The sequence below is a fragment of the Papio anubis genome, chromosome 9 (assembly GCF_008728515.1).
Source record: "Papio anubis isolate 15944 chromosome 9, Panubis1.0, whole genome shotgun sequence".
Taxonomy (NCBI): domain Eukaryota; kingdom Metazoa; phylum Chordata; class Mammalia; order Primates; family Cercopithecidae; genus Papio; species Papio anubis.
The window spans coordinates 58,478,596-58,492,721 of record NC_044984.1 but is presented as its reverse complement, the minus strand read 5'-3'; the positions used below and the strand labels follow the sequence as shown (position 1 = coordinate 58,492,721).

The 14,126-nt window shown below is 38.8% G+C and overlaps 1 protein-coding gene across 2 annotated transcripts in view; it reads right to left on the bottom strand.

The window, feature by feature from the left end:
- SRGAP1 (SLIT-ROBO Rho GTPase activating protein 1) overlaps window positions 1-14,126 on the bottom strand; it is a 318,550-nt gene that overhangs the window by 60,101 nt on the left and 244,323 nt on the right. For both annotated transcript variants that reach the window (XM_003906716.5, XM_017945988.3), the window contains exons 9-10: window positions 7,123-7,320; window positions 5,903-5,987 (exon numbers count right to left, since the gene is read on the bottom strand). In XM_003906716.5, coding sequence (XP_003906765.4) covers window positions 5,903-5,987; window positions 7,123-7,320 — 283 coding nt within the window. The remainder of the gene's footprint in view (window positions 1-5,902; window positions 5,988-7,122; window positions 7,321-14,126) is intronic.

The window sequence follows — 14,126 nt, the reverse complement described above, 5'->3', positions numbered from 1 at the left end:
CAATAAAAGTGTTGGCAGAATGAGTTCATGGCCATGACTTGAAGTGGGGATGAAGGGAAGGGAAGAATCTCCTCCTCCTCCTCTTCTCAGTTCTACTTATTTAAGTTATAAGTCCCTTCCTTTTGCTGGCCTTCTACTTTGGAGGAGAAGAAAAAGGTGAAGGTGTACACAGAACTTCAGAATAATTTATAGCTATCCATGAATGGGAGCGAAGGTCTACTGAGAAGAAGAGGGGGCAGATGATGAGCTGACTGTGGTATGCGGTGCCTTATGGGATATCCTAATGGAAGTGTTCGGCAGGAAGCTGGCTATACAGGGTTAGAGCACAGAGAAAAGACAGGGCTGGAGATAAAGATGTCAGAGTCACCACCATTTAGGTTGTGTTGGGTCCATAGGAGCAACATAAGATTACCCAGTGTGAGGTAGTAGAATGTGCAAAGGGTTGAGGGTAGAGAAACTGTATGGCTTGTGCTGTATTATGTTGTTATTTTGTATACTTTATGATAGCATTAAGTCTAATTAGGTATGATGCAATATATATTAGTAACAATAAAAACAGCAATGACATCTAATATTTATTAGACACCATCATAAGCACTTTGTATTACATATATTAACTCACAATTTTCACAATGACTTTATGAGGTAGCTTCTATTATTATCCTTATTTTACAGAAAAGACTGAGCATATAGAAAAGTGACTTGCCCAAGGTCACGCTATTAGTATGGGGTGGGTGTGGCACTCAGGTCCAGGTTTGTTTTAATCCCAGTCCTGAGCTCCCAGGAACTATAACTATGTACTAGCTCCCAAGCACTATAATGTACCACCCTTAAAAACGTTAAGTCTTTTTCCCTGGCAAATATGTTGAAAGATCCTAGAAGAAAGGTAGGGATTACAGCTTACAATTCTGTCTGCCTCATATGCCTAAAGCCAAATACAAAATACTGAATATTTAAATAAATTTAATAAATTCTATAAATATTTACATTAAATTAATACATATCTATAAACGTAAATTTGATAACATAGGTAATCACTTTCAAGTGATTCAATGATAATGATGCCATGAGAATTCCTTAGAAATGAGATGTTATAACTTTGAAATTCTGCCATTTTTGTTACAATATCCTAACAAATTATTCCCTAGATTTAGAAAATGATACATAAAATGTTTAAAATTATTTTGCTCCATCCATCCATAGTTATAGTATGAGATAAAAAATTAAAAACCTATAACAGATACATTCTGAATAATGAACCAAGAGCAAACTTTGCAAGAACTATCATTCACAGTGTAACCACACTACCACATCCATCGTTTTTTCAGCTAATAGTCCTGAGTGTGTCTCAACTGATGAATGAGGTTTTATTTTTTAATCAGTATCATCATTAATAGATCAATAACACACAAGCTTAGAAGACTCTTCTTCCCAGAGAAATGGGAAAGCTTCCAGCAGTCTGAGGATTAGATTTCAATCATTTTGTTTGGAAAGCTACTTAATTATTAAAAACAATGGACCACTCCTTCCCCCTGCCGCCACACCCCCGAACATGCAAGCCATTGTGAAGGAAACAAATGCCCCAGGCTTAACTTGTTCTTGGTGCAAACATTTTTTTTCAGCTACTCTTAAATTTCACTTGAGAATTATGAAGTGAATTATTTTTCACACCTAAATGTATTTTATCTCCTACATATAGTTAACGGGAAAACCAAAATATAGTTTGGTGGCAATTTGATATTTTAAAAAAGGAGATAAAAGACTTAAAATGTGTATAGCTCAAATGAGACACAGGCATCCTGGATTTGCTCCCTAATGAATGACTGATGAGAACTCCTGGCATTACTTTCCAGTCCTTTTTCTTCCTTAAGAATACCAACTACTGCAGTGCTTTTCTAAAAAACCATAATTACTCACAATCAGCTTCCCTTTTGAAAGTATACTTGTACTCCTACTCAAAGACAGACAATGGATTGTATGAGGATAACCTATTAAATTCCTTTGTCAGAAACCTTATGCCCAGGGCAAGAAGCAATATAATAATGGAGCTCAGCTCCTAGTGTCAGATTTTCTGTTTGGCAAAATTGCACTGATATTTGCAACCCCTTAGCTCCAAATGTTGCACACAAAGAAGTCAATGTGAACATTAAGGCTTATTACTGAAAAAGAAAAAAAAATTCAGTGCCTCAGTTTTATAGATGTATATATCTCATTTACTGTGGTCAATTTAACTTCTATGATTAAAAAACAAATGACATCACAATAAGATATAATGGTGTTGCTAAGGGTTGAAGAAAATGATAATGATGAGTTTGGTCTTAACAACTCATTGGGTGTTTCCTTCTATTTCAGTAGTTTTCGAAGATTTGGAATTCTGAATTTTGACAGTGCCACTTTAAGAGCCCAATCTAGTTGCTTCACAATGTTGTAAATCAAAGAACTTACTGGGCCATTGGCAGCCTACCAAAAAGCGAGCAGTAAGGCAGGCCAAACACATGTCTGTAATTACAGATTCAGCTGTGGACGAGCAACTGCTAAATCTTCGGGTTAGGCTCTATTTGTTTTACTATGAAGGCAGTTTTTGCAGTGGTGAGTCTAGTATACTTCAGAGAGGCAATTTCTATATAAAAAGTCAGGACTGTCCCCAAACATACCATTGAATCCTGTACTAGTAACCCTATTACACCAAATCTGGACTCAGATTCCTCCATAAGAGCTCACCATGGGATTACTTCACTATGGGATGGCCGCCATTAACTCTCCTGGTCTCCTTTGATGTAGCCTATTAACATGTAGAGGGCTTGCACAGAAAGCCAGCAGGCTTATAATGGTTAAGCTAAGAGGTGTGGCATGTCTCCCATGCTCAGCTTTTCTCTGGGCAAATTTGCCAGTGTCATATTCAGGCAGTGACCATCAATTGGTGTGCCACCAAGCCTGCAAAAGGGGCAGGGCTAGGAAGCAGAGAGGTCTGCAACCAGTGGGCAGAGGCTAGTGTGCCTGCTGCTGATGGATGAAAGCCATCCAGTTTCCTCTGCAGCATAAACTGAGTCCTGTGAAAGTCTTATATACCTCAATACAGCTTGTGTCCCTGGTATACCACAGCCCATTGAAAAAAATTCCGAGATAAAGAAATCCTGAGCTGGGCACGGTGGTCCATGCCTGTAATCTCAGTACTTTGGGAGGCTGAGGTGGGTGGATCCTGAGGTCAGGGGTTCGAGACCAGCCTGGCCAACATGGTGAGACCCACCCCCCCCCTCCGCCGTCTCTACTAAAAATACAAAATTAGCCAGGCATGGTGGCAAATGCCTGTAATCCCAGCTACTCAGGAGGCAAGGCTGGAGAATCACTTAAACCCGGGAGGTGGAGGTTGCAGTGAGCTGAGATTGGGCCATTGCACTCCAGTCTGGGCGACAAGAGCGAAACTCCATCTCAAAAAAAAAAAAAAAAAAAAAAAAAAAAGAAAAAGAAAATTCTTGCTTGCAGTTCACAAAGTATAATATAGATTTATGCAGTTCAGAAGCTAAAGATGAAATTTGGCATGTGGATTCAGTAAATTGGCTAGACTATAGCCCCATCCAATAATGACATGTAAAAGAATATTAAGCATTCGGGTTTTCTCTCTAGGAGACACAAGAGAATCCATGTTGAATAGGTATCATAAAAGTTTCAGAATGTGGCCCCAAGCATATTAACACATGTGTCTGCATGCAGTTCCAAGAATGAATTCCCGCACTACTTCATGATCTCAAAACACAATTTCTAAAGTGGTATCCATCCTCATAGGGTAGGATTTTGTACCTGTAAGCGTTCATCTACACTTAGGATAATTTATGCTTTGGGGCTGGCAACTGACCTTGAGGGCATCACTTGAAATATCAGGCATTTGTGAAAAATTGAAAAAAAAAAAAAAAAAGACACTACATGATACGGTGAGGGGAAAAAAGAAAAAAATAGGACACAATTGTAAGAAAACTATTCAAAGATAAAAAGACTTTTTTTTTTTTTTTTAAGTTCAAACCTACAGAAGAGTTAAAAGAGCAGTACAGGAAGCATCCTCATCCCTTTCATGTAGATTTTCTGGCTGTTAACATTTGCCACATTGACTGTACCTTCTCTCTTTCTCTTTCTCTCTCCCTCTTTTTTTTTTTTGGAACCATTTGATGGTAAGTTGCAGACATCATGACACTTTAGCAAGCATTTCTTAAGAATAAGAGTGTTCTTCTTTATAATCATAATACCATGATCATATCTAACGCTAACATTATCACATCAAATTAATACTGATTCAATAATATCATTTAACATACAGTCTGTATTTCCACTTCCCTAATTGTTCTTAAAATGTCTTTCATAACTTTTGCTTTTTGATTCAGTATCTAATTTAATCTAGTGTGTGAAGGTTCATACGTTGTACTTGGTTATTTTATTTTTTAATGACACTTTTTAGTAGTTTAAGTGTTGCTTTTTTCCTCCCTCCCCGCCCCCAGGTGAAATTGGCCTTTTCATCCTAACTGTGTCAAACATGGTTCTTAGGTCATGATAACCTTTCTCCATGTGGTCATTCCCTGAGGACAATGAGTTCTTTGGCGGAAACCAGGAGATAAGGTGATGGAAACTTTATGGGTAAGGAAGATTCCAGAATGGTAGGAGGCAAGATTAGGTCTAAGAGGGGTAATCTCTTTTTTGACCTGAGTTACTCACACAACTCAGTCCTCTCATTTCCCACTCCCTTCCATGTTCTCTTTTACTTTTTCTAACTTCTGGCAGGGTCTAGTGTGAGTAAAAGATAAAGTTATAGACTATGAAGCACTTAAGACAGGGACTTGGCTTGTATTTTTTTTTTTCCTTTTAAATTTCATCAAGACAAAGATAAACATTAACATTTATACAGTCCCCTTTGCCTATATTCCCATACCCCCCCCTCAGTTTCCTCATTTGTAAAAATGGAGAAATTAATAGTGCACAGTAAAATATACGACTCAGAACAAAGCCTAACCCAGAGAAAGCCTTACAAGTGTTAGCTGTTGCTGTTGTTTTTGTTACTATTATTGGACATAGCAATCTACTTATACTGTAAGATGTTTCTCAACTACAGCCGATGCCTACTGAAAGAAAAAAATCACCCAAACTGGTTTAACTGGTTTCCAGAGTCTAAACAGGCAATAGATGGAACAACAAATACTCGCCCATTAAAACAAACAGGGGTGGGGCTGGAAGGGTGCAGAACCCTGAGAAGGGAAGGAAGAAGAGACTAGGGGGTCAGCAGGTAGGGGAGGGGCAGCGTCTCCAGACTTTTCTACCATCAGGAACACCATGCTCTGAAGATCCCTCCCTAGGAGCTTGGTATTGACTTTCCAGCCCTCCCTAGATTTCACTATACTTCCTCAAGGTTAGCACCACGCTTTAGAAGAAAATAGTGCCAGGCCGGGCGCGGTGGCTCAAGCCTGTAATCCCAGCACTTTGGGAGGCCGAGACGGGCGGATCACGAGGTCAGGAGATCGAGACCATCCTGGCTAACACGGTGAAACCCCGTCTCTACTAAAAATACAAAAAAACTAGCCGGGCGCGGTGGCGGGCGCCTGTAGTCCCAGCTACTCGGGAGGCTGAGGCAGGAGAATGGCATAAACCTGGGAGACAGAGCTTGCAGTGAGCTGAGATCCGGCCACTGTACTCCAACCCGGGTGACAGAGCGAGACTCCGTCTCAAAAAAAAAAAAAAAAAAAAAAAAAAGAAAATAGTGCCAGGAGAACTTGATCGTGACATACACAAATGAAACCAAATCGAAACACAGAGTATCCTCTGCTTCTTAAAGCACAAAAATACAATTCATACTCTTTCTGGAATACATGCATGATACGATGTATCATCCAGGTCATCTTCCTATACATTTCGGATAACTCACCTTCTCCCAGAGTCCTCTGCAGCAAGTCATGTTTGGCTTGAAGTTTCGTGATGAGATTACTGCCTTCCAAATATTCTCTGAGTTTCTGCAAAAGGCAAGAATAATTTAAAAAAATTTTTTTTTCTTTTTTGAGACAGAGTTTCACTCTTGTCGCCCAGGTTGGAGTGCAGTGGCTCGATCTTGGCTCACTGCAACCTCCGCCTCCAGGGTTCAAGTGATTCTCCTGCCTCAGCCTCCTGAGTAGCTGGGATTACAAGCGCCTGCCACCACGCCTGGCTTATTTTTGTATTTTTAGTAGAGACGGGGTTTCTCCATATTGGCCAGGCTTGTCTTGAACTCTTGACCTCACGTGATCCGCCTGCCTCGGCCTCCCAAAGTGCTGGGATTACAGGCGTGAGCCACTGCACGCAGCCTAATTTTTAAAAAATTATTCAATGTCAAGGAACTTTTCATAGATCTAAAATCCAGCCACTTTGATCTTCTAGATCCTAGAAACTTGTTACTTGAAATGTGGTCTGCAGACCAGCAGCATCAGCCAACCTTGGGAGCCTAGGAGAGAGGCACACTCTCAGGTTCCTTCTGTACCAGACCTCTGGAAATTAGAACTGGCACTTTCACCAGCTCTCCTGGTGACATGTATGGATACTGAAGTTTAAAAGTACTGTGTGTTTTTTAATTTTAGAATTGGGGTGTCACTCTCTTGCCCAGGCTGGAGTGCAGTAGAGTGATCTCAGCTCACTGCAACCTCTGCCTCCTGGGCTTAAGTGATCCTCCCACCTCAGCCTCCCAAGTAGCTGGGACTACAGTTGCATGTCATTATGCCTGCCGGCTAATATATATACATACATATATATATATGTTTTGTAGAGACGGAGTTTTGCCATGATGCCCAGGCTGGTCCCAAACTCCTGGGCTCAAATGATCCTCCCACCTCAGCCTCCCAAGTGTTGGGATTGCAGGCGTGAGCCACTGTGCCCAGCTAAAAGTACTGTTTTATACCAGTCCTCTAACTAACTAAATAACTCCTAACTAACTAATTAACTAACACCTAAGTAACTCCTAAACTCTTTCCAAGACTGGCTGAATCAGGAACTCTGATGGTAGACAGGAGTCTATTTTAACAAAAAGAACCCCAGATGATTCGGATGCGACTATAGAAGTGGCACTTGGGAATCCGAGATCTGAGCTCTGTCGAGTGGCTTGGGAAGTGGCGGGCGCACCATGAAGTAGAATTGTTCGGTTTCCTGCTGGTTGGCTCTTCTCTTGGCGATGCTGGGTTTACTCAGGTAGGTTTCAGAGACAGTGGACTTCACAGATTCTGTGGAGCGACTGTGCTGGAAGCATTCAGAAACATCATAGTCCTCGATGGTGACCATATCTTGTATCGTCTGCAAGGTGGCTTCAGTCGTTTTCTTAACCTGGGAACAGAAATACATTTCTCACATTAGTACATTATTTCATGAATCCCACAAACAGGGAGAGTCCACTCTGTCAGGCAGAGATGACTACACAGAGCCTGTCCCCGCCAAATTCACAGTCTTATTAGGAGAGAAACAAAGGTAAAAAACACTCCAGATCACCAGTTTAAGGGAGGGATTTCTTCAAAATCATCCTAAGGAGGTTATTGCTTTATATTTCAGTCCTTATAAATCTCATATATTACTGGGTACTCTCTCAATTACTTTTTTGTCTTAACATTTTTAATTGAAGTCAAACTATATATAGAAAAACACATGGATCATAAGTGTGCAGCTTGATGATGAATTATCACAAAGGGAACACATCTATGTGAGTAACAATCAGACTAAGAAAAAGTATATTACGAGCCTGCTAGTGCCTCTCCCAGTTACCATACACCTATTCCCTCTCCTCCTCCATTACCGGGATTTCTAAGATTAGATATTAGTTTTGCCCCTTCTTGCACTTCACATGAATGAAATCCTACAGGATGTATAATTTTTGTCTTCCTTTTGCTCAACGTGAGATACACTCACTTCTTGTGAGTATATTTCATTGCTATTCATTGTAGGAATACACTGTAATTCATCCATTTAACTATTGATAGATGCTTTTTTTAAGTTGTGGGCTAGTTTGAATAATACTGCTATAAACACATTTTTGTTTAGTCACACATACATGAATAGAATTGCTGCTAAACTGTTTTCCAAAATGATTGTAATTTATATTGTCACCAGCAGAGTGGAAGAATCCCTGTGATTCCACATCCTCATCAACAGTTGGTATTGTGAGTCTTTCTTTCAAATGTAAACAATTGTGTTGGGTGTGCCGTGGTATCTCACTGTGGTTTGAATATGCATTTCCCTGATACATGAGATTGAGCACATTATCATATGTTTAAGGCAATCTGGATCTCCTTAATTGAGAACACTTTGTTCAAATCTCTTTCTCCATTTTCTAAGTTATGAGTCTTTTTCTTAATGATTTGTTGATAAGGATACGAATCTTTTTGTAGTTGTATGTGTTGCAAATATTCTTCCCCACTCTGTGCTGTGGTTTTTCCCTCTTTCAATAGTGTCCAGATGAACAAAGATTCTAATTTTAATATAACGCATTTATCAATTTTTTCCTTTTAGTGTTTCTTGTGTCCTATTTAAGAAATATTTTCCTATCTCATAGCCATGAGATAGGAGCTTATTTATTTATTAATCTTCTAGTAGTCTTTTTATTCACTGAAGGTCATATTCCACCTTTGCTTATCAAAGTGTAATGTAAATTGATAGCTTTTTCCTTCTGTCACACCATGTAAAGAGTTTAGAACACCTTAACTTCATTTACTCCTCCTGATTTATATGCTATTTTTGTAATGTATTATAATAGAATATATGTAAATATTTATATATATTTAAATTTAAGACATTATTATTTTATGTAGTCAATATTCATTAAGCATCATCCATGTATTTATTATATTCTTGGATGTCCAGTGCTTATATTTTAAGGGTACCCTTTAGAAATTCATTTTAGTATGTGTCTGTTTTGTTGACTTGACAATGTCTTTTATTTCACCTTCATTTATTAAATACTTTTTTCTGTGCAGCAGTTATTTTCTTTTTGTATGTTAGAAAGGTACCACTGTACTCTGTTGTGGCTTCCATGTTCCTGTTGAGTGAGAAGGTTACTGTCAGTCTGTCACTGCTTTGAATAAGATCTGCTTTCTTTTTCCAGCTGCTTTTATAATTTTCTATTCATCTTTGGGTTTCTACAGTTTCACTGTAATATATCTAGGTAAGGATTTAAAAAATACATTCTGCCTGGAATTTCTTGGACTGCTTGAATTTGTGTGATGTTTTTCATAGACTTTCGTAAGTTTGCAGCGTTTATCTTTTCAAATATTGACTCTATATTCTTACTTTTCTTTCTGGATGGGGCACGGTGGCTCACACCTATAATCCCAGAACTTTGGGAGGCCGAGGCAGTGGATCTCTTGAAGTCAGGAGTTCGAGACCAGCCTGGCCAATATGGTGAAACCCCATCTCTACTGAAATACAAAAATAGCCGCGCTGGGTGGCGAAGCATATGCTCAATCCAGCCACGGGAGGCTAAGTCAGAAGAAGTGCTTCTGAACTCAGGGCAGAAGCTGCAGTGAGCCGCCAAGATCGTGCCACCGGCACCCAGCCTGGGCGACAAAGCAAGACTCTATCTCGAAAATTCTTTTTTGTTTCTGGGAGCTGGACTCACAAGTATATTAGGATTATCAATACCTGTGTTTCTGTATCTCTTATTCTTCTTTTCAATATTTTATTATCTTTTGTTTTTGATGCTGTGTTTTCATTATTTCTTCTGATTTGTCTTCTTTAATGATTTATTTTTTAGCTCTATTTGATGTTAAACTCACCCACTGCTTTCTTAATTTTGGTTATTTCTCAGTGCTAGAATTCCTATGTAGCTCATTCTCAAATCTGTTATTTTAGTGCTTATGATTTCCAGATGAAATCTAAGCTTGGCTTTTAAAAACCTCCTTGAACACTGTAAATAGTTCTTTTGTCATTTATTTCTAATAATCCCAATATTTGGAGTTCCTGTGGGTGTGTCTTATTGTCTATTATTTCTTCTGGCTATCACTCATGGTTTCCTATCTCTTCATTGTCTAACTATCTTTGCTAGATATTTTTTGTAGAGTTATTTGAGGTCAAAGGTGAGGTTATACTCCAAAGAGAATGTTTATTTTCCCAAACCATTAGGGGCACTAATAGCTCAGAATCTCTGGATTTTATTATTGTTCAAAATATTAGATGATCTTCCTTTTGGGAAGATATGGTTCCCTGTGTCACAAGTTGCAGGCCTGGCCATGCATCTTGTCCTAGAAAATAAAATTTGAAGGAATCAGTTGAGTGACCCAGTCCATCATTACAGGAAGTAGAAATCTTTTCAATTACTTTTTTTTTTTTTTTAAACAAAATAATGTTTGGGAAAGAAACAGTAGCAATTAGTACTAGTTTGGGTGTTTAGAAGGTCATGTGATGGAATTAATATTAAAAAAAAAGAAGAGAAAGACATTTAATAGACAATAATCATTCCTGGGGTTATGCACAATGCAAAGGGTAGATACTGTTGGAAAAAAAGCATATTAATGACCATTAAAATACTGTAATTAATTACTTTAAGGAGGTCATAATTAAATATCTATAGACTGAATTAAAAGAGTCACCATCCTACACTAGTCAAATAGGCTCTTACAGCTTGTAGACAAATTTCTAATGACAGTATCATGCACAAGTTTTAAAAGCACTGTATTTCAAACAAATAGATGTGAAGATGGTATACTCTAAGAAAAGTATACTTGATGACTCAAAATGTGGCTCTGGTAATGACAAACAATATCAGGATATATGAAGAGTCTTCATAAAATTGTGAAAATGAGAGAAAAACTATTTCTAAATTAAAATACTGTTTTATATATGATTTAAATTATGCATAACTAAATTAATAACTGAATAAGGAAGGTAAATATTTGACTATATTATCTACAGCTCCATAAATTTTATATTTATAATACTTTTAAAAAATGGAAGTACTTGTGCCAATATATAGTAATTAAAATGCTACAAAGTCAATGCTATTATTTCTTTATTCAATTAAACTCTTGAAATTGACAAATGTGTAAGAAAACACAGGCAAAAGAGTATATTGTGCTGTCTGAGGAAGTCACGGAAGGCACCATTGAGAAGATAAATTTTGAGCACATATTAAATGGTGAATAGGTGTTCACTGGAAAAAAGGGCATTCCAGGCAGAGGAAAAAGTGGGAAAAGAGAGATCCTGGCCGCCTTGGGCTACAACAAGAAGTTTTTTTTGAGAAGTAGGAGTGCATAGCATCTAGAGAAGATGACTTGCTAATAAAGGCCCTTCCTATTGTATGATACTGGGGTCAGAATTTAAAAAAATAAAACAAAAATAAAGGCCCTCATATACCACACTTAATTGAGAATCAACAGGGACACTGACACCTATAAGGGACAGTTTAGATTTACATTTTTAAAAGATCCCTGAGTTGATGAACAATAAAAGGGAAAGAGACAGAAAGCAGGAAAAGTAGTCAGGAGACCCTAGTTCCATTAGAGATGACGAAACCTTGATCTAATGAAGTAAGAGTGGGAATGAACACGATGGGGCATATTTGAAAAACATTTAAGCAACAGCAGTAGCAGTTAATCGTTTTCAACAGATGGCTTAAATAGCAAAACTGCTGAGAAGAACTACAGCTTCTTTTGCTCTGGAAGGCAGAGCAGAACTTCCAAATACATAGGAGCATGAAAAGTATACGTAGGGGCATGAAATGTTCTTCAGATACTGGTAAGGTGAAGTACAAGAATAACACGATGTAAGGTTCAATAAGGTGCTCTGATATGTACCTAATTAAAACACAATTAAAGGAAAACAATGACAAGAAAAGCTCCTAAAATACACAAACAAAAAACCACAAAATCCATCTGAACAACAAAAAAACCCAAAAATAATCATGAACCAAAATAAACATTCCTAGTTTGTCTTCAAATGCAGTCAGTTTTTGTTTTTTTAATGGATTCTCTATCCATGTATTCAACCATTCACAAGTTCAACCAACTGTGGGTCAAAAATATTTGTAAAAAAAAATAAAAAATAATACAACAATAAAAAATAACAAAACCCAGTATAACTATTTACATAGCATTTACATTGTTTTAGGTATTACAAGTAATCTAGAGATGATTTAAAGTATAGGAAAATGTGTGTAGGTTATGCGCAGATACCACACCATTTATATAACGGACTTGAGCATCCTCGAATTTCGCTATCTGTGGGAGATCCTGGAACCAATCCCCCTTGGACGCCAAGGGACAACTGTAATCTGTAAATTTGTTGGAATTTTGCAATTAAAGTGTGTTCACTGAGTTTATGACACAGATGGTTACATAAGAATGTTTCACTAGAGCCGTGTTCTTACATATAGGAAACCAGAGACAGCAGCATTATCAGATGCACACATGGAATACATATACGAAGAACCAAAATCAACACCACCATTTTTCTTCTTTTTTTCAACTTCCTTCTCAGAAGCAGTGGTGTCATGGTTAAATTTGGAAGTATCAGGAATAAAGGATGTGACAGAAGCCACCAGACACAATGCTGGGACTGCATATCATCCCATGGGATGTTTGCAACAGACAGTAACACCAGCTTCTGACACACACCAGCCATATTAATAAGTCTCGGGGGGAACATAATGAGGCAAATATGAAACAGCTAATATGAGCCTTGTAATACCTCCCCATCAACAGGAGGAAAACACAGTTGGGTTTTGGTGGAAGGAGAGGCCAAAGACTTGACAAAGGATTCATGAGAAACCAGAAGAATGCACTGCACTGAAGGAGCTGCCCGGGTGGCTTGAACTCTGAGCTGTGGGTCAAAATGAATGAGGGAGAGGTGACTTCTGCGGGCTTTTGTGGACTGGCTCTGTTGCCTTTGTGTTACCAGGACACTACCATCACTGGGAGAATAAGACAGCTATTTCAGTGGTCTCATTCCCTGAATGCACTGTGTTATTCTAAGGCAAACCAGGTACTGAGTAGCTTAAACAACAGAAAGGTATTGTCTCACAGTGCTGGAGGCTAGACATCTGAGATCGAGGTGTTGGTTTGCGGGGTTGGTTCTTTCTGAGGGCTGGGAGGGAAGGATCTGTTCCAGGCCTCTCTCCTTGGCTTGTAGATGGTCATCTTCTCCCTATGTCTCTTCATATCGTCTTCCCTCCACCTGTGTCTCTGTATCCAAATTTCCCCTCCCCTTTGTCTTATAAGGACATAAGTCATATTGACCTACTTTAATTTGATTACTTCTGTGAAGATCCTATCTTCAAATAAGATCACATTCTTAATCACTGAAAGCTAAGACTTTAACATATGAATTTTCAGGGAGGACACAAATCATACCATAACACACTCCATGTATTTAAGGCACTGTGCCTTGTACCTTGCACTGATACAGTCCTATTCATCCTTTAAGACTCATCACTCATCTGTGAAGGTGACCCTGATCCCTTCCTTCGCCTCCCCACTGAACTACTTGCTCCTTCCCATCGCTGACCTTGAATGTATTTCAATTATAGCACTGTGTCATTTCAGATGTACTAAAAATTAGCAGAAAGGGACCACACACACACACACACACACACACACACACACACACACACAGATTGGGTCAATTCCATAATTAATTAGCCAAGGGTACAGAAACTCACAGCTAGCACAGGCCACAGAAGGCGAGAGCACAGGCAGAGCATCCTGCCATGTCCTTCCCTTGCGCCTTGTACCCTAACATGGGTGCAATGCTAGTGACCCTATCCCGTGTCTGTGTTGGGTAGGCATTACCAGATCTGAAAAAACAGACCAATGTTTGCTGTCCCACAACCTTTTTTTTGGGGGGGGGGTAGGGAATGTCACATCACCATTCCAGAAGAATTCACACTAGTAATTTATGTACTTGCATTTAAGGTAATGTTTACAAATGCTGGGCTCTCTTGTTTTTGAACAAAATTCATTCTCAGCAATGATATAACTTAATCCAAGGAAGAAAACATCATCGTTGCTCAGGACTCTCAGAACAAAGTCTCTGCCTTCAGCTGTGTCTCGGAAAACCTGTTTTCCTGTGGCCCACCCCTGACTCTGATTTAATGACCCATGTGAGTGGACCTGACACTGAGTGTGGTCTAAGAAGCATGATCTCAAATT